The sequence below is a fragment of the Chelonoidis abingdonii genome, chromosome 15, assembly GCF_003597395.2.
Source record: "Chelonoidis abingdonii isolate Lonesome George chromosome 15, CheloAbing_2.0, whole genome shotgun sequence".
Taxonomy (NCBI): Eukaryota; Metazoa; Chordata; order Testudines; family Testudinidae; genus Chelonoidis; species Chelonoidis abingdonii.
Genome location: NC_133783.1, coordinates 34,297,363 through 34,317,215, shown reverse-complemented (window position 1 = coordinate 34,317,215; position 19,853 = coordinate 34,297,363). Strand labels below are relative to the sequence as shown.

The 19,853-nt window shown below is 37.5% G+C and overlaps 1 protein-coding gene across 6 annotated transcripts in view; it reads left to right on the top strand.

Annotated features, from left to right (window-relative positions):
* The window catches only part of EXOC6 (exocyst complex component 6), a 197,055-nt gene that overhangs the window by 133,841 nt on the left and 43,361 nt on the right, over positions 1 to 19,853 (top strand). For 4 of the 6 annotated variants that reach the window (XR_012657072.1, XM_032793134.2, XM_032793132.2 and 1 more), the window contains exons 19-20: positions 1,334 to 1,363; positions 9,226 to 9,367. Coding sequence is in view for 5 of the 6 variants with exons in the window: in XM_032793134.2 (XP_032649025.1) it covers positions 1,334 to 1,363; positions 9,226 to 9,367 (172 nt within the window). In the remaining variant the exon portion in view is untranslated. The remainder of the gene's footprint in view (positions 1 to 1,333; positions 1,364 to 9,225; positions 9,368 to 19,853) is intronic. The other 2 variants (XM_032793139.2, XM_075072699.1) reach the window with 1 other exon arrangement.

The window sequence follows — 19,853 nt, the reverse complement described above, 5'->3', positions numbered from 1 at the left end:
CATAGTCTGATTCAGACATGGTGTGCTGCCTGTTGGAGAATGGTTAGACTCCAGTCTGCTTGTGCATATGCTTTCATATGCATATGCACAGCAGAAGGTTACACATTATGACTCCTGTGCATCTGACATTAGAACCTACTTCATTTTTGGAATATATATAACTACCTCTAAATGTATGGAGACAGTCACATTTTTGTGTGTGTGTGCACGCCATGCTTGCATATGGACATATACATAGATGTGTTTGCATTGATGGGGACATAACTTTACATTTTATATTGTTTTTTTTAAAAATTGTTTTATACAATTATACTATTTTATGTTTGAATCTAAAGAACCCAAAACAGGCTCACTGTGAACTAAGTTACTGCATCTAGGTATAGCATGGTAAAGGTGACAACCCAAACTGCTCAGGTTTTGCTCGCATAGGAACTGTGACATCACTGGGATGTCTCTCTAGCATTGTTTCTCTTTAAAGTTCTCATATACTCCAGGAGTGTAGGTGTACTGTACATTAGCAACAATGTTAGCATGAAAGGCTTGAAAAAAGAAAATATTTTCTTTTCACATGTGTTAGTTCATCCAATTACCATTAATAGTAAAATTTGTGAAAAAATAAATTACTTACGGAACAGAGACTTTATTTAGCCTTGCATTGTGCTAAAGCATTCCTAAGTATTGCTTGAATGAAATAGATTAATAAATTACTAATAGTCATGTGCTTTGTAGTTTGGATGTTAAATATACATGATGAAAATATTTTTAAGGAACCATTTAATTTTTATTTTAAATATTTTAATAAATGTATCAATACTTATTACAGTTAAAACTTGCTAGAAGATCAACTCAGAAAATGTTACTTGTGGAATGTGTTACTTTGGGTTTTTTATTTTGACATACAGCTCATTCCTACTGAAAAAGACAATCTTTATGTTAAGTACCCTTATTTCAATTTAATCACTTTTTTTTGTATCTTTGCAAAATAATAATTCTTAATTTGTTTATACCTTTTTTCTTACATTTTCCAAGGAATTTTGACTTTCTTTGAATTTTAGAAAATTTATCAGTTTGATTATAGCAAAATATTTTTGTCTTCCGTAAGTGTTAAGAATATCAAAACTTTATATAGCAAATTAAGCCTTCCTAGATCTGGGTATTTTTCATTCATGCAGACTATAGCAAAATAATTTTAGTATTGAATAATTATCAAGACTCATAAAATAAAAGTTTTCTGAAGAATTTTCTTCCCTTTTACTGATGCCAACATTTCTTTTGATGTTGACAGTACATTTTAATTTTTTTGTTTTGATTGCCTTACTGGTTTCCTTCTCAGAACAACAACAATGACCATGCAGCTATGTCGGTAAGTAGATGCAAGATGAAGAAAAAGCATGTAAACTGAGAAACTATGAATTGCCTGCAGGCTTATTGCTACAATATTTAATCACTTAATAAATCCCTCCACCCACAAAACCCTTCCATTTGTTTGATGACTCACTGGGTACCTCGTTGTGTGGTTGCATGCCAGAGACGTGTTAATTACTAACATTGGTCTTTCGTATTTTGGGACAGAAGGAACCCTAAAAGCCTTGCAGAAACATGATAGGGTGTGCATTGTATCACAAATGAGATAATTCAGAGGAGACTTTAAGACCTTTTGGAAGTGAGGTCAGGTGTCAAAATGCAGCTGTGGGATGTGCATACAGAATAAGGTTAAAATGGAGAAACGGTGGCACAGAATAAAGATTTGGTGAAAGTTCTATATCCCTTTTGGTGCACATGCTGGCTGGAGTTAAAGCAATGTCTGCACTCAAATGTTTTTGTGTAAAAAGATGATGGATTGCATTTAGGGATTCATCCATGCCCTGATTATTTTCAGGTCATCAAGTTTTTTTTTAAAAAGCAGCTTACTTTGATCAACCACAGATTATTTCCATGATAATGAATAATGAAAATTGAGAAATTAATTTTGGGTTTGTTAGCAATTGTTTCAGAACATGGAGTGGCAGAATTGCCTTTTTTTTTTTTTGTAATTTCACATGCATGTAGAATTTTGATTTATCATACCCAATTTGGTTTTATGTGATTGCATTATTCTCATATTTTAAAAAATGAAAGATTTTGTAAGGCATTTATTATGTATGATATTGAAGTAAATGTTAGAAACATTTATTTTTTAAAGTTAGTACATATTTTATGTCTTTATTTTTGTGGAGAAATATATTAGAAGTAGATTGAGATGTTGGTTATTTTGTTTTTGCTGAATCTGCCAAAAGCTTTGCTACGAAGTAGCCAAAGAATTTCCAGAGTGCAGCTAACATAGGGTATGTTTTTTTTATTGAATGTAAACGTAGAGATGTTTAGAAACTGCACTACTAGAATTTCAAAAATGATGTGCTTTTTAAGTTTAAAGGAATACGTCAGAGTTTTGTGGGCTCAAAATCATTCCCTTTAAATGTTTTTTCCCTGTAGTTTTTGAAGGCCAAGATTCCTCCGTGTCTCTTTCAACAACAGTCCTTTCAGTGGTGAAATATTAAAAACTCCATCATAATGTGTATGTGTATATTATAATTCACAGCTTTGTATCTGGAGTAGCCAAACAGTTGGATTATTTTTAATAACACATCACTCCTAGGACTGGCTGTCAAAAGCAAGTTGGAGGAGTCCTGTTCTCCAAATTTGGGGTGAGGGAAGGAACTAAACTTTCAAAGTAATTTGGAGGGCAGGGGAGTGCATAAACCTGAATAAGTGCTCCTTAAATTGTTGCTTCTTTTAACAAATGGAAAGGAATTTTTGTTGTAGATTTATGAAATTATATTATTTTCCGCCACTCTCCCTTACCTTTTAAACTCACATCTATTTAGGATTATTTTCATTTTATTAGTTCCAATTTTTAGCATCCATCCAAAGTTTGCTATGGGTACTGTATTTTATGCATTTAAAACTAAAACATAATGGACTGCTGATGCTCACCAAGCCCCTTTAATAACAGTAACCCATCAAACAATCCATCATGTTCCATCAACCTGCCTCCCTGCCCTCCAATGACTGAAAAAAAAAAAAGTGGGCTCTGAAGAATGTTTGGAAAATAGACTCTAGTAGACCAAGGAGGGTTAGAACCAATTTCCAAAGCCAAGATCCCTCAGGAAAAATGCCCTACGAGCAGCATTCTCTCTTCTTTACTGAGACAACTGAAGTTTGAGTAACTCTACTCAAAGCCACCACCTTGAACGCCACCCAAAAATATATTGGCGGGTAGTGTGGATTCTGGAACACTGGCAATAATGTGTTTCCTCTGTGAAACATAATCTTAAATAAACAAGCAGCCATGTTCTGCACTACCTTCAGTTTTCAAATGAGCTCAGTATATAGCCCCATGTGCAGTGCATTATAGTAATTTAATCTGCCATTGATAAAGGCATGCATAACTGTAGCAAGATCTGCTTTCAAAGGGCACTTCTTGAAAGTCATATTTGGAAAAATGCACTTTTGACCAAAGCTGCTACCTCAATATCCAAGGTTAGCCCAGAATCTTAAAAGGACAAATACCTGCCCTTAATCAGGGGTGCTTATATTAATTGATAATGCTTCCCCCACAGCACTCACGTTATTTCTGTCTTGTCCAGGTTGAGCCTTATCCAACCCGCAGTTCATATAGATAGTGGTTCACTGTACAGGGCATCATCAGCATGTTGAATGCACCATTGCCTTAGTCCCCTCACTTAACTTCTTAACCATCTCATAACACACACGAATTTAATTTAATCCTGTTAATGGATTGGTAATGGTTTATTTAGCAGAGGCCTCAGAACAGCTTCTTTCAGGATAGCCAACGTGTTGGCTTCCACCCCTAGGGAAGCATTAACTGTCTTCACCAACAAAGGTGATATAGCAAGGGAGTCTCCTCTAAGCTAAAGTGTCCGCCTCACTTCACTCCCCCACCGTTAAGGTTTATTTGTATTAAATTAGTGCCTAGAAAACCCAACTAACAGGCCTTGTGCTAGGCAGTGGATGCACACATAATAAGAGAGCCCCTGCCCAGAAAAGCTTGCAATCTAAATAGAGAAGACCAGATAAAGCACAAGAATGAGGAAGTATAATTATCCTGGATGAAGGTGGATGCTGGTTCCATAGAAGATTAGTTTGTTCGGAAGAAAGTTGTCCTACATACGAAGAATCCTAGTTCCTTTTCCTGCACAGAAAACCACAGACAGACTTGTAACTGACATTGCATGGTGCAGAAAAGAAGTGTGTAGTCCACAGTGCTTGACTCTTGCTTCCTCTTTAATTTACATTCTAACACCTACCCTCACTTTTAATGGCAAAAAAAGCAAACAATATTCAGTCAGCTCCAATTAACATAAAAACCAATGGCCACATGTAGATGTTGAACTCTTTGGAATGGAAAGACTCTCTTTCTTCAGTGAATCATCTAGCATACATTTAGGTGCTATAAATTTACTAAATCATGATATGTGGCAGTAAGGGAGTATGAGCCTCAACAGGTCACACAAACCAGCTGTGCCCTGGGCTGACTGATCCAGAGTCACAGAAGTGGTGTGATAAGGACATCTTCAGCTGCACATATGAGAGGTGTAGAGCAGTTAGAGTTCATGTAATGAGCTTCCTGTTCTGCTAAAGGAGCCAGCATGTCTCCCAACACCACCACTGACACCTTGCTGCTGGAGTTGGAGTAATCCTATGTGATTTGTAATGGATCAGGCTCAGATGTCTTAACCAGTGGTATGGAAGTGCATTGTCTTTTGGAGCTGTGCAGCCCTTGTGTGTCTTGAAGCTCCTGCTGCCTCTGCTTTGCAGAAACTACTAGGATTTGGCCGTATGAGTTTATTTTAATCTTCAGGTTCTTCTCACATAAATATCCTATATAAGCTTCGCTTCTGTGATTTATAATGGCACTATACCTATAAAAACATAGGTCCTCATCCTAAAAATCCATATATATGTAGTCTCATTAAGTCAATGGGATGGCTTCTGTGAATAAAAGATGCAGTCTTGGGTCCTTATTTGGAAAGTTCAGGATATATTACAGCTTAAGTTCTGAGATAAATTAATTTGAAAACAATAGTGGATAATACTTGTTTCACAAGGATAAATGGGATTTTTTTATCTAATAAATGGGCTATCAGATAGTTGAGGAGTTCTTTCAACAGTGATGCATGTATTTTGTTAGTACAAAGTTGAAGACCCTTTGCTGCTTTAGAGGAAACTGAGACTACTGAAAAAGGAATTACAAATTATTTCTCTATGTGAACCTTATGTTTATTTTGATCAACCCCTTGGGAAGGAGGAATTACATAAATAGTAGTGAAATGATGTATTTTTAAAATTCTCCTACTGTTTTAAGAAATAAAATTTTCACCTATGTATCAAAAGTTGGATTTGTTACTGCAATTGTTAAAACTAATAATTAATGTGACTATTGAAACATATGTATTTTAGTTTTCTTGCAGTTTCAGTAAGTTTAAAAATTACTTTATCTTTTAATATAGTAAATTTTGAAGCTTAAGTTTTTAAATTTAATAGATAAGTTTTCTTATTTTCTTTTTCATTGGGGATAGTAGTTTGTGTTGTTTTATTGTTCTTGTGATTGGCAGTGAAAGCCTTATTTCACAGCTTGCAGTGAGGAACTATTGGGTAAAGGGTGGTGGTGTTCCACAAGCTATAGTCAAAAGCTGTCAATCAGAAGCCCACATAGGCTACTTAGAGAATGGGTTTTCTTACTGACTTCTCCAAATGTCAGCTCATGCTGTCTTTGATTGGCATTGCCTGGCAGGGAGGATGGATGAATCTGTCACCGGCTGGTTAATTGTGTTGCCGGTCTTAGCCTGACATCAGGTCTTTGACTCTTAAGTGGCTCAATACAAAACAAATTAGCAGATTGTAGTCATATTTCTCATTCTATATGCTTTGACTTTGTTGAATGCAGTCCATAAATCATATTGACTGACACCCTAGTGAATGATGAAAGCTGCTTTTGAGACAGCTAGCATGGATGTAGAAAGCAGTACCGTGAAGGTGCCATGGAAGGATGCATATGGCTGACCCTTTGGGAATTTCCTAGGAGCCAAATGTCTCTTTACTACAATTGTCCTTAAGAGAAAAGCTTTTGGGTACTACAGAAAGGATTTAATATGTCAGCAGATTCTTTTTTACAAGCTCCTTTGAAATATAAGAAGTTTGTCTAAGGGTTTTCTCTTTTTACAAACTTGTATTTCAGCAAAATGTAAAGGGTTGGTAAAAGTAGTTGCCTTTTAAAAAATTTAGCAGGTGTTTTTGTTTATAGAATAGGGTCCTTGTTTCCCGAAATTTGCATTGGTGGAGTAAAAGAATATGCTTAGTAGATAGTGGCAATTGTAACTCGTGTGAAGATGAGATGGCAGTAGTTTCTTCATAGAGGTCTGCAACAGTAGAATGCAATAAAACTGTTGAATTTATGCATGACATCAGATATGTTTATTTAATTTACTTGCTTGACAGAGTAACTTCAAAAAACCCAAAACTTACAAATGCTAAATATTAAGAATGCTTTGAAATTAACTGAACTCGTTTTATTCTGAAGTAGTAGTACATTATGATAATATTCATGGACCCGTAAGTTTACTTTTAAAAACATCCATTTTGAAAAATATTGAAAATAGGGATGACAAATTGTTACGTGATATAAGTTGGAGTATAAATATAGTCAGACTTCATTTATCAGATATGAATTTGAAATAATGTTTCACATTTCCAAAAAAAATTACTTGAATTTTTATTTTATCCTCTTATGAATAAGTGTTTTATCCCTGTGCATTTTGAATTTGGAAATACTGAAGATTGCAAAGTAAATCTATAAGGGAGTTTAAATTAGTTTAGTAGAGTAATAACTCAGATTCTTGTGGCTTACAGATAAGTTTAATAGATTTAGCCTTACTTTTTTTTAACCTGGATTTACAAAAACCTAGTGATCTCACTGAATATTTGTAAATTTTGTATAGTAAACTCCCCCCTTATCACTCCTTGACTGTAACATGAGAACAATAAGCCTGTAGTTCAAGTGCATAGTTGGGAGTAATTTAAATGTTAGGATGTTCACATTTTGTCATTTAAAATAAGCATTAAATGCACATATATTGATACTTATTTTAAAAAGTCCAACATAATTATTTCATATCATGTATTTCTGTATTGTCACCGTTATCTTGTGCTCCAGTGCTATTGATACATGCCAGTTTACAACAATTAAGTTCAGAAGCTTGGTCAGAAAGGTAAAATGGAATCTTTTGTTTATAAGAATACGCGCTACGTTTGCATATAAAGTAAATTTAATGTTAAATTTTTTCTTGACAACCTATTAATCTGCTTATACTGTTATTACATTATAGTGGCAGCATAAATAGGACATGGAGCTGATTTGATGGAGCAGTACATTAAACTGAAATGCACTAGTTGTTCCATTAAATCAAAATGACATTTCCATTAAGTATCTCAAACCTACTACACTGTAATTAAATGAATTGTGGCCCATTGGTTATCCTCCTCCCCTTTTTTCCCCCCATTCATATTGATGTTGTTTTGCTTGGGGAATAGAGCTGCATGTCTCCCAATGTAATTACCATTGGGTTTGGGAGACTTTTAAGCATGCTGTTCTTGCATTGTTTCTTACATTCCTTGTTGGCAGTTCATCTGTTTTGGTCAAATATGTTCTTTGCTCCTGCTTTACTTTTTTAAGGCTTTCAACTAAGAAATTGACTTTTAATTTTAGATACGAAGCTCCTTACAGTTCAAGGTGTCCTAATGCTAAAGTTATATTAATGAAAGTTGTTGGGAGTTCCAGTTTGACATCAGAACAGAGTGCGTAATGTAATATTCATGAACAAAAGCAGGAAAAGTTCAAAGAAATTCCAGAGTGATACATTGTATGATGTATATATTCTTTTGATAAATTAAATTATGACAGTAAATTATGAAAGCAACGCAAAATATTTAGGGCCAGATTTTGCTCTCTGATATTCATAAACATACAGCTCTCATTGAAATGAATGAGTTTTACTTGCATAACTAAGGGCAAAATCTGTCTCTTTATCCTCTCGAAAATAGCCTTAATTATTTTTTGGTCTGTAATTAAAATTATGGTAATAATTTAAAAGGTAAAGTTATTTGTATTGCACAAGGTATACTAAATCATTTCTCCTCTATAAAAATATGGTATATTAATACTTGAGCTATATTACAAAATAAATTATATCATTAACTGAGATCATTACATTAAAACACGTTTATTTAAAGGTACATTAAACCAGAAGTTCAGTAAAGCATAAACATTACAATTTAACACAAAGATTTCTTTGTTTTCAAAATATTGCAACATTGTAGGTAAAAGCTCTTGTGAGGTAGTCATAATGAATAATTGTTTTGAAATTTCGTCTTTGCAACTTTCATATTTGGTTTTAAATTAACATTTGATTAAATAGTTTAGCGTGTTCATAGCTAAATTATGCTTTGTTTTATTAATCTCTTGCAACAGGAAATAATTTCTTTTGAAAGATTCTGTTAAAATTGAAATGAAAATGTAAATAATTGGATTGTGATTAGAAAATTATTTCTGTTTTGTACAGCAGAGTGCTACTATTCATTTTGTAAGTAGTTGATTTCCATGGACCATTATTTAGCCTATCAAATACTTTAAAAGTGTATAGACAGGCTTAAAGTTCAAAAGCAGCAGATTTTGGGGCTGGAAATCAAGTTTAATATTTCTGTAATAATGAGCTATTATGGTAAAATACCCAGGTAAAAGCAAATGTTTTGATTTTATAAAAGTATTTGTCTGTTTTATGGTGTTACACATACGCAATGTGTCAATTTCCATTCCAGTTTTCATTGTGTAAAAAAATGTCGTCATAAGGTTAACAACATATTTCAGCAACAAATATTTTTCATGACACACTTCCAGTCTATACTCTTGAAAAATATTTGGATTTGTCTATGAGTCCAGAAAAATTACCACTCGTGCTTAATACATATTTGGGTTGTGTTTAATGCTCCTAAAGATTTAATTATATTCAAAACTGATAAAATTGCATCAAATAAATTTTCATTAATCATTCAGTGTCTAAGTGTATGTATTAAGAATTTGTGTGTGTATATAAAATAAAGTAATACAGGCCATTATCTGGTGGTATATAATTTGCTTGCTATCTTACAACTTGTTACCCTTTTTAACAGGGAAAAGTGGCCCAGACAGCTTGCATGTCAGCCTGCCAACATCTTTCAACATCCCTAATGCAGATGCTATTGGACAGTGAGTTAAAACAGATAAGCATGGGAGCTGTTCAGCAATTTAACTTAGATGTCATACAGTGTGAATGTAAGTAGAAAATTCTCAATGTTACAATATTTGTATGTTTCATTATAACTGCCATGACACTAAAAAAAATTTCTTTATCTAAGCCAGGTAGTGATGCTCTTCTATAGCATACAAAATTTTTGTCTTTTGCTTATGCTTTTATTTCACATATATTTTAAAGGACGCTACCATTTTTGGTTATGTAGATAACTGTGAGAATAATTTTCCAAATGAAGTTAAATTACTTAAATGAAAATATTAACTTATGACATCTTAGTTCTTTACAGGGTATTAAATATTTAGGACCCAAAAATGCTGACAGATAGTTTTGAATAAAGACCCTGAATATCAAGGCTCCTGGAAAGCTTTTTAATGAAACTAAGCATTGCTTAGATTGAATCGTCCTTCTATTGCGTCTTCTAGTAGCATAATAATAATTATGTAATATAAAGCTATAATCTACCATAAAATTACACACAAAACACTATGTTAAAAGTACATTAAGGTTTCATAGTCATCCACTGAAAACTTAGGAAATGCCAGAACAGAGATTGCCGGTGCAACCTTAATTCAATCCCCTTGTGCATCTGCATTATGATACAGTCTTTAATTATATGATCACATACTATTTTTTCCACAGGGCCTGCCTCATTCAATGCACAAGATGGATGGTGCTCAATTAATGAGCAGCTGTTAAATATTTTGTCTGAGTGTTCAATGTGTGACCCCAGACCATATTTACCTTATTTACTATTGAAATCTTGCTATAAATACAGAATAATAATTACCTCACATGCTTTCTATGGTGCTCATTACTATACTTAGCTGAGTGCTTCACAAACATTAATTAATCTTAACAACATCCCTATGTGATGAGTGGATATTATTCCCATTTTACAGATAGGGAGCTGAGGCATAGAAAGAGTAAGGTCAAAAGTCCCCACAAACTTGGGTGCCATCTTAGGTGTCCTTGAGACTCCATGAGCCTGATCTTTCAGAATACTTAGCTTTAGATGGCACTTTATATATTTAAGCATGTCTCACACTGACTTCATTTGCAGCTGTGAGCACTCAGCAGTTCTGAAAATCAGACCACAGGGTCTCAAGTTGAACTACTAGGAAATGAAAAACACTCAATCAATTACCACCTGTGAAAAGTCTGGTTTAAGTGACTTACCCAGCATCACATAGGAACTCTGTGTCAGAGGCAGGGATAGAATCCAGTTCTCCAGGTCAGCATTCAACTGCCTTAACCATGAGACCATTCCTTCTCTTCCTACAGTCCCCCTGCCTCATTCACTACACATCTTTCAATTTCTGCAGTAAGGTGGGTGTCATACAGACAACAGACTAGATCCATCCTCTTTGCTAAATGAGGCAGGGAGCCTGTGGAAATCATGTAGTTAAAGACTGTACCTTAATGTATACATACAAGGGGACCAAATTAAGGCTTCACAGACAACCTTAATTCAGGAATGTCCTAAGTTTTGAGTGCTTGATTTTGCAACCTTAATAATGTTCTTTTAATGTAGTTTTTGTGTGTCATTTCTGAGGTTTGTAAAAAAAAAAAAAGGCAAACTGAAAAAACAAATTCAAATGTGTAGCATCATGTGGACATCCACATGGGTCAATCAGCAGGCTTAGAACCTTCAGCTCCACAGCTGAGCCCTCTGCCTTGTGTGCTAATGGAGTAACTGATAGCAATGGTAGGTTGTCTGTGTCTGTGGACCAGCTCTAGAGGAGGATAAAAAACACACTTTGACAGTGGGTTTCATAGATTTTTGCTAACAGATGAAGAATGGTGAGGCTCAGGAAACTAGGATTCCATTCCAAATTCTGGAGGAGAATGTGCTCTAGTGGGCACATGCTTTTCTGCCTGTTCTCCCCAAACTTGACCCTTTCTGCCCTATCTTCAACAATCTGTCTTTGTCCCAGGCCTGGGTCTCTTCGCACCCAGGGCTCTTCATTTTTCCTTGCCTACCCAGTGCCAGTCTCCATTCCTTAGCCTTCTCATTCCAATCCCAGTCTCCCCATCCAAGTTTACTACCCTCAATCCTGTTTCTCTCATGGGCTCCCAGTCTCCTTGCCCAATCAGTTTCAGTGTCCCCACCTTCCCCACCTCTGTCTCCTTCCTCAGTGTGTCCCAGTCCCCCACTCCTTCTTTCTCTTACTCTCTCTCTCCTCCCCCACTCAGTCCCAGTGTCACCAGGCTCTATGTTCCAATCTAGTCTTTTTCCTCTCCCATCATCTGGCTCTTGTCTCTTCTGCATTCAAGTCAGGCAGCTTCATCTCCTGGGGGAGGAAGCACAGGAGAAACAGTCTCCATGCGCTCAGTTCTGGTGTCAGCCTGTACCCTAGCCCAGAGCAGTTGACGGCAGCAGTTGCAGGGTTAGAGCAATGTTCAGTTGCTCTCTAGGGATGTTGCATGCCAATCTGCTCAACACTACGAGCTGTCAGGCAGCCGAAGAAGGAATCATTAGATATATTGTGTGCTAATCTCTTAAGAAGACTTTGCAGAGAACATGCAAACTGAGTTTTTTTCAAAGGCTTATTACTTGGCTAAATTTGGGCAGACTTTCACAGGAACATCAAAGTGCACATCTTGACACACACGCCGCCCCATGCCAAATTTTAAATACCTACCCCAAAGCCTGGGGGTACTAGAACTTTGCAAAGGAAAGGTCACCAAATTTTTTTTAAATGTCAAAACCTATTTTCCCTAGCCTTGTTCTCAAAAATGGCTGAACCATTTTGGTTAAAACTTAAAAAAAAAAAAAAAAAAAAAAAATCAACTTGAGGTATTTTCCAACTTGGAAAATTCTAGCCCAAACAGTAAAAGTTTGGCAAAGTTATAAACTGAAAACAAGGTCTATAATATGTATGTTAATAACAGGCGGTGCTACCAGCCCTGTCGATAATAAAATGTAATGTATATTGTTTTATGATTCAGAAGTTGGAGGCTATTTTAAGATGTCTAGAGTGATATTTACTATGGCTGAAAAGGTTGCCCAGGGAACCATTACATATAGTAGACTGGAAGTTCCAACCATTCAGGAGAATACATTAGAATAAACAGAACTGTACTGTGATACATTTCATATTCCTGAGAGGAAAGACCTTACTAGAAAGTGTTTTGTTGTGTTCATTATTAGAGCCCTGTGTTGTTGTTTTTTTTAAATTATGATCATTTGTTTGATTTTTGGGGGAAGTTTATTTCATTTTATTATGGGAGGTGTGAGGGAATGGGAGGGCAGGGGGGCCCTGTGTGGAGGGTGGGTTCCGATCCTGGGGACTGGAAGGCCTTGACCGGGGAGTTGAGGGAGAGATGCGGAGAGAGGCTGCCTTGCATTCACCGCACAGCTGCGGCTCCTGTCCCATGCGACTGGACCCAGCTCCCCTCTCTGGGTGTTCCAGTCTAGCACCTTGGGTTACAGTGCTACTCAGGATTGGCCTGGTCACCTTGCGACCTGGCACACAAGATTGTAGCATCACTCAGGTTTGGCCCATCCATCCTCTGTATGACAGTTTCAAATCCCCATCCTGCAAAGGCAGGCAGGGAATAGGTGGGCAAGGACAGAGGGTGGGCAGAGCCTTTGTCAGCTCCCAAACTCCACCAGCCTTCACAGCTGAGCTGGTGCAGAGGAGGTAATCTGGTCCTTCTACAGAACTGGCACAAATTACTCCCATTTGCTTCTCTTCTCCTCCCCTCTCCCAAGCAAGGGGGAACCAGGGATCAGATTGTGACTCTGGCACAATAATGAATAATGAAAAGTGTGAGGCAACCTTAACTACAGCCCAGGCATTGCTAACAGCTCTACCTATAATTCCTATACAATTAATACATATGTTTTCTATGTATAAATATGTTAGAGTTTTATTTAATTCTTTGAAAAAATTCTTCCTCTCCATCCCTTCCTGAGATAGTTAGTTATTCATTTCCTGGCAGAATCTTTGAGGATATGCTGTTTACAGCCAGATATTTATGTGATTTATCACTATAAGACTCAACATGTATGTGTAAAAGTGATACTTGACCATGTGTACCACATTAACTTCCCACTCCCTTCCTTCCTAAAAAGTTGTGCCTGAATATAAAGACAGATTTAGTAGGAACTCCAGAGCCACTACCGTATTGCTCATTGCTCAGATGCCATGGGGTTGGCTGAAGCAGTGATGTACTGTTACTTTTTCTCTTAGATACTTGTACAGCATAATGACCTGTTCATTGCTTGAGACCAAAATCTAATCCTGAATGTGGGTTTTCTGCCCTCTGTTAGGTTGAGAGGGAATGCTTTTCCTTTCCCAACTTTTACTCAGGATAATTAACTTACATTTTCTCTATTTCTAGAAATGAAATTAAATCAACTGAAAGAATCTTCCATGTCCATGGATTTATTAGCCTTTCTTTATATGTTTCAAAGAGACTTTTATAGTCCACCTCCTGAATATTATCCCAGCAGCAGCCCTTCCCTTCTCAGGCCATACAGGGAAAGTGTGCCATGATGTCACAGAGAAGCAGGGCCGGCTCCAGGCCCCAGCACGCCAAGCGCGTGCTTGGGGCGGCATCCTGCGGGGGGTGCTCTGCCGGTTGCTGGGAAGGCGGCAGGCAGCTCCGGTGGACCTCCCGCAGGCGTGCCTGCGTAGGGTCCGCTGGTCCCACGGCTCGATGGAGCTTCTGCAGGCACACCTGCGGGAGGTCCACTGGAGCCCTGTGAGCGGCAGAGCGCCTCCCGCCCCCCGCAGCGTGCCGCCGTGCTTGGGGTGGTGAAATGGCTAGAGCCGGCCCTGCAGAGAAGGCAGGGTTCCAGTAAACTGCTATAATCTTAGCAGCTTTCTAGTGAGAATGCTCTAAGCGACTTCTCAGTCACATATAATTTTATTGTTTACTTTTTCCTAACCAACTGAAGGATTTTGTTTTTCATGAGGACTGTGTCTCTACACGTTCTAGCCTTTTTGCTATCGTCCTGCTCAAAAACATGAGGTTAGAATGTTTTCACAGTGAGAAATCTGATTTTTAATTTTCCCATAACTTAAAATGAGCCAAAAGGATGGTGTTCTAAGTTTCCCCAAAAAATTAATTTAGCATATAGCAGAGACTAAGCATGGAAAATTTCAGAACAAAATGTGAATGTTTCTGAAAGTTGTGTGAGAGGGGGACGAAGTGAGCGACTGGGGAAGTAATAATTTTATGGAAACTGTTTTCATGCTTAACTATAATGGACAACCCCAGGTGCCTTGTAGCATTTTTTTATATATATAACTGTTGGTAATATTTTGATTCTTTCTGCAATGTTTTTAATGTAAAGTATAACAATTTTTCTGCAAATATATTTGATCAAATATATTTCCTTTGAAGTGTTTAGCTACAGCTAAATAAGAGTTTATGTAATGTTTGCTGAATAAGTATGTTATAAAAAATACCATCTTATAATGTGCAGAATAAGGGATAGGCACCAAAATCTGCCCAGAGATTGCTTTGTTGTTGGAGATTCATTCATAAGGTCTGTCACAGTCACATTCCAGGCATCACTGTGCTGGCTGTGATTTATGTTCTTTCTCATCACCCTCATCCAGCTTTATTCTTTGACATTTTTGGATTAATGGCTATGACAGTGACATTTCCATTAGCACTTGGGATCTGCAAATAATTCACAAATGGCAGGTAGCTTCCTACTGTATTTGATAAATGGATTTAATGTTTCACTGACCCAGAAGTGGAGGGTATATCAGTTGCATTCTGAATTTGAAAGTTTTCAGGTGTAATGCAGAAAGTTCAGTGCTTCTAAATAGCCATTTTAATTATTTTAAGTCTTAGCAACATTCCGGTATCTAGACATTTGTTTGGATTTTAATGATACTTTTTTTTATTCTTTCAGGTTTAAAAGTAGTATATTATATAAATAGGAGATGGAAATAACGGTGGCAAAAATCTGATTTCCTGTAAAATTTGTTTCCTTAAAATTTTTTTTAATGAATTTAGTGTTTGAAAAAGATTCTGTATTAACCTCCCTTGAGACTGAAATTTTGTTAGTCATAAAATGAGGGACAAATTCTTTGAATGCGTCAACTGGAATAATTAATTGAATCAAAAGCACACCCAACGCTTTGCCCAAATACTTTAAAGGTCAAAACTCCATCTTTTTAAGAGCCAAGAATCCAGTTGGCAAATGCAGTTAAATTCTTGTTTCATAACAAGTCATAAAACTTGTTACAGGGACTAGTAGTTCTTGTGGGAATGGAGGAAGAGCTCTTATGGCATGCGCTGAGGTTTCACAATCCTACATTGCATTTTGAGGATCCATACCGATTTACATTTTAAAGAGGCAGATCAGCAGGGCTCAGCAGCAAGGTTACTTGCTCCTGATGCCAGAGAACAGAAGGAGCAGATTACCTGGCTGCTTCAAGATGAACTTCCTCTGATTCTAAAAGAGGAAATTATGTTGCCAGGCCTGCCCATTTCCAAGGAGACAAGGGTGTGAGAAGAAAGAAGAATGTTAAAGAAAGCATATGGTGACTGCTCGGCTCCAGGAGAAATTTTTTGGGGAGGTTGGGGAACTTAATCAACCTTTCCCAACTTTTTGAAAGTTTTGGATTTGATTCACAGGATGGGTGGAGGTTTTGCAGGTGTTCTTATTGGAACTGAAGTAGTTATTTTATTCCCTATATATGATACAGTGTCTTTTGTATCTGTGGTAATCTGCAGCTAGTATGAATGGGATAACTTTAGGGTTTCCCAGGTTTTTTTTCTGATTATCATTATAAGAGGGGCCACTGAGGCCTATTGCAGAAAAGCCACAGAGAAATCCTCCTGCTTGTGCCAGAATACGAGTACCCTGGGGGGAAATGGGGTATTTCAGTCACCTCCCAAAAATAAAACTCACAAGCTGTAGCAGGGGCAGGCTGTTTGGGTCTTTCCTTGCAGTGCAGTGGGTAAGAGTAGCAGGAGTTTGTTTGGGGAAGGGAGATTGTTAGAAGAGACTGAGCACTGGTTCTAGTGGAGAACCACAAGAACACATAAAAAGCTTCAGGAAAGCATTCAAACTTTTGGATTTTCTGACTTACAAACACTTTAGATGTGTGCCCACCACTAATAATATATAATCGGATGTATATGTATTTAATGTTCTAAAATGACTGTCATTGCTAACATTATTTGGTAATTTATACTGTTAAATATAAGTAGAAATGTTTCCTATCTAAGGAGACAGGAACTAAAATTGGTTTTTGAAATTAAAAACTATACCTGAAAGTATGTTTAGATCCACAGCATTTGAAACCATTTAAATATATTTATTAAAATAGAATAAGACCTGCAGTAAAAGACCATTTGTGGGAAAACTTAACTTGCCATGGACGCTGTCTGTCAAAATATATATTTAAATTTGGGCTTATACTTGGCATAATAGTAGAAATGACAGTCTGTGGTTGTTAAGGGGATATAAAGTTTTAATTTAAAACATTATTCCATTCTGGATATATTGACATCAGCATTTTTTAATTAAATTGTACCTGATTTAGAAATACTAATAACTAGAAAGTTACCAAAGAGTTTCGCTATATCATTATTTTTAAAAAGAAAAGAGCTAAATCCTGATGAAGGATTAAATGTCAGTAAGAGGCACACAAGACTTAGCAGGCCTCATAACCCACCTGTGCATCAGCTTGGCTGACTCTTAGGGCAGTTAGGCTTGTGTCTAAGAGAGATGGAAGGGATTTGCACCCAGTCCATAAAAGGACATAGAATTGCTGCAACTGCTTGGGAGAAAAGGGGATTAATGCAAATCAGCTCCTGCTGCCATTCCCATCCAAGCACTCTCTGATAGATCTTCCCCTTTTTCACCATATTGTGCCTGGATAGGGTTGCAGCAGCTTTAGGGGGAAGACGTAATTTGGATCCAATTTCGCTTTATTTAGCACGTTTGCAGGTGGCCTCACATACAGATAAGTAAGAGGTTGAGGAGCCAAAGCCCTTTTGTTTCTTTGCAGGAGACCGTCTCCTGCTCGATAGCCTACTCAGTCTGCTGGCTGAACTCCCCTCTCCTGGGAAGTCATGTTGGCGCTAACTCACCTGAGGTAATCCTTCATGGCAGTTTGGGGAAAGAGAGGGACGTCACGCATTCAGTGGGCAGAGTTGGGTGGTGACTTTTAAGTGCTAGTTGACAGCCACAGGGAAGGTCCCTGCAGGGTATGCTGAGCTGCTGGAAAGTCCAACAGTGCTGCAAAGCTGCTAAAGGCTCTGTGATGCTGAAATGATTTTTAGGTCAGGATTTGGCCTTAAATCTTCATGTTCTGGGGTTAAAAATTAATTTACATCTTTGCTGTCTTGAGTTAGAATCCAAAAAGCAATGCTGTGAAGGTGAAGAAACAACTGTGTTCAGTTAACTTATGACCTTAAGCGTGTACCCAAATTTAAGTTTCTGTCACTTAGGTGCAAACTGTTCATTTGTGCTCTCAAAGTAAATGATGAATTTCCAGTCCTGTACACTGAGCAAGTCACAGACAAGAAGTGATGGTTGCATATGCTTAGGGATCCTTAATAGATATAAAATAAACAGAGGACCCTGTCATAAAATAAACAGAAGACTCTAGCATTTTGTTAAATATAGAACTACAGAGAAGCTCAGTATTATCACTGTTTATGGTAACAGATAACCTAAATTTCAGCATAGCAGAGATGTTCTTTGTCTTAAGATATAAATTAAAATAATTGTTTGTGTACTTATTGGCTGAGTTTGTAAGGCCTTAAAGCTTAACTCGATGGCATTTCTGTGTTTGGATGTAACACAATAATATTTGAAAGCCACGTCCAATCAATTCCAAAATTTCAGGAAGCATTGCAGGCATCAATGAGCAGAACCCTATTGATTTGTGGGGAAACTGAAAAACCAGAAGGGGAGAAGTGGGGAACACACATGGCGCTGGCCATCTGTTTAGCACAGCCACAGCTTCAAGCACCTCTGCAATTGTCTGTAGATCAAAGAACTGGTTAATGACACCAGTTATACTTTCCAGCATAACAATACCCCTATTTCATCTCTGCCCATTCTCCTAATGGGAGAGGGAGAATGGGGAAACCTGGCATGGAGGATGGAGGGATTTGGGGCATACACACAGCCCCTGGCATGAGGAGAGAATGGAGGACCCTGGTAAGAGGTGGAATGGGGAAATAAGGGAAAGAGAGGCGGGAAGGAGGCAATAAGACATATGGGAGGAAAGGAGAGTGCACAGATTCCCTGGCAGGGGGAGATTCAGGAGCCCTAGTATGGAGGGAAAGGGGAGGTTTGGGGGAAGAGGGAAATGGGGTGCACCCAGAGTCCCCTGGCATGGAGGCACGCAGCAGGGAGAATGGGGGACCCTGGTATGAGGGGAAAGAAAAGGGTGAAGGGGGGCACACACAGCTCTTCTCACATGTGGCGTGGGGGGACAGTAGGGGAATGGTGTCAGGGGAAGAGGAATGGAAGATGCAGAGCCCAAGTATGAGGTAGGGGAGCAGGGGGAATGTTGCAGGGAGTCCCTGAAATAGAGTGGGGATGGGATGGTGGCATAGAGAGAATTTGTTGGGAGGAATGAAGGAATTCAAAGAGACCTGGATTGTACACTGAGATTGGTCTATAAAATCTAAAAGGTTTACGACTCCCTAGAATTTATTATTTAAATGCACATCCATATGTTATACAGAAAAATTAGTTAAAAGAACAAAACTTTCACACCAGAAAATACCAGAGTTGAAGCTATCTGCACAATCTTAAAACTTGGCCCTCTTTTGCATACATTTTACCATCCATCTTTTAATTACATAGTTGCAAATTATTTCTCCTTTGCTCCCAAGCTTCATTAAGTGCATGGGCTGGATGTTAAATGATTCAAGGTTGTGTAGTGAATGCACTCAGATAGATTGTGTATATACACACACACTCAAAGATCCTAGTCCACATACACACAGAAAATGGAATTTCACTCTATTTCCATATTTATGTTAAACAGTTCCATTAGTATGCTAGGAGACCTGTGAACAGAAACAGTGTGCGTCAACTAAATACTGTACATTTTCTAATGACGTGGTCAAACCAAAGAAGATTTTTACCATATGTGAAACTTAATTACCTATCAGATTTCAAGTTTCTCGACCAAACTCCTGAGAATTTTTTTAATGGCAAATCTTTGCAATTTTCACTCTGTCCATCCTATACAAAATGGCTCAATCAGTTTTGGTCAGAGTAAAAAAAAAAAATTCACTCTCAAGCTGAGAACAAACATAGAGGATTTTTTTCCTGACAGATAAAAGTAAGGCAACGTTTTATCAGTATCTAGAAAGGACCCTCCAGAATGGAGACACTGACAGCCTTAACTCTAGATGTTACTTTTGGTCCTCTTAAAACATTCTGCAGTATAAAATACCTATATGTCAACTTTCATTTGACTTTCAAAATTTTCTAGCTAACCTCTTTTCAAACCTACATTTTACTCATCCCAGGAGGCAATGTGGTTAGGGCCCTGGACTCGAGAG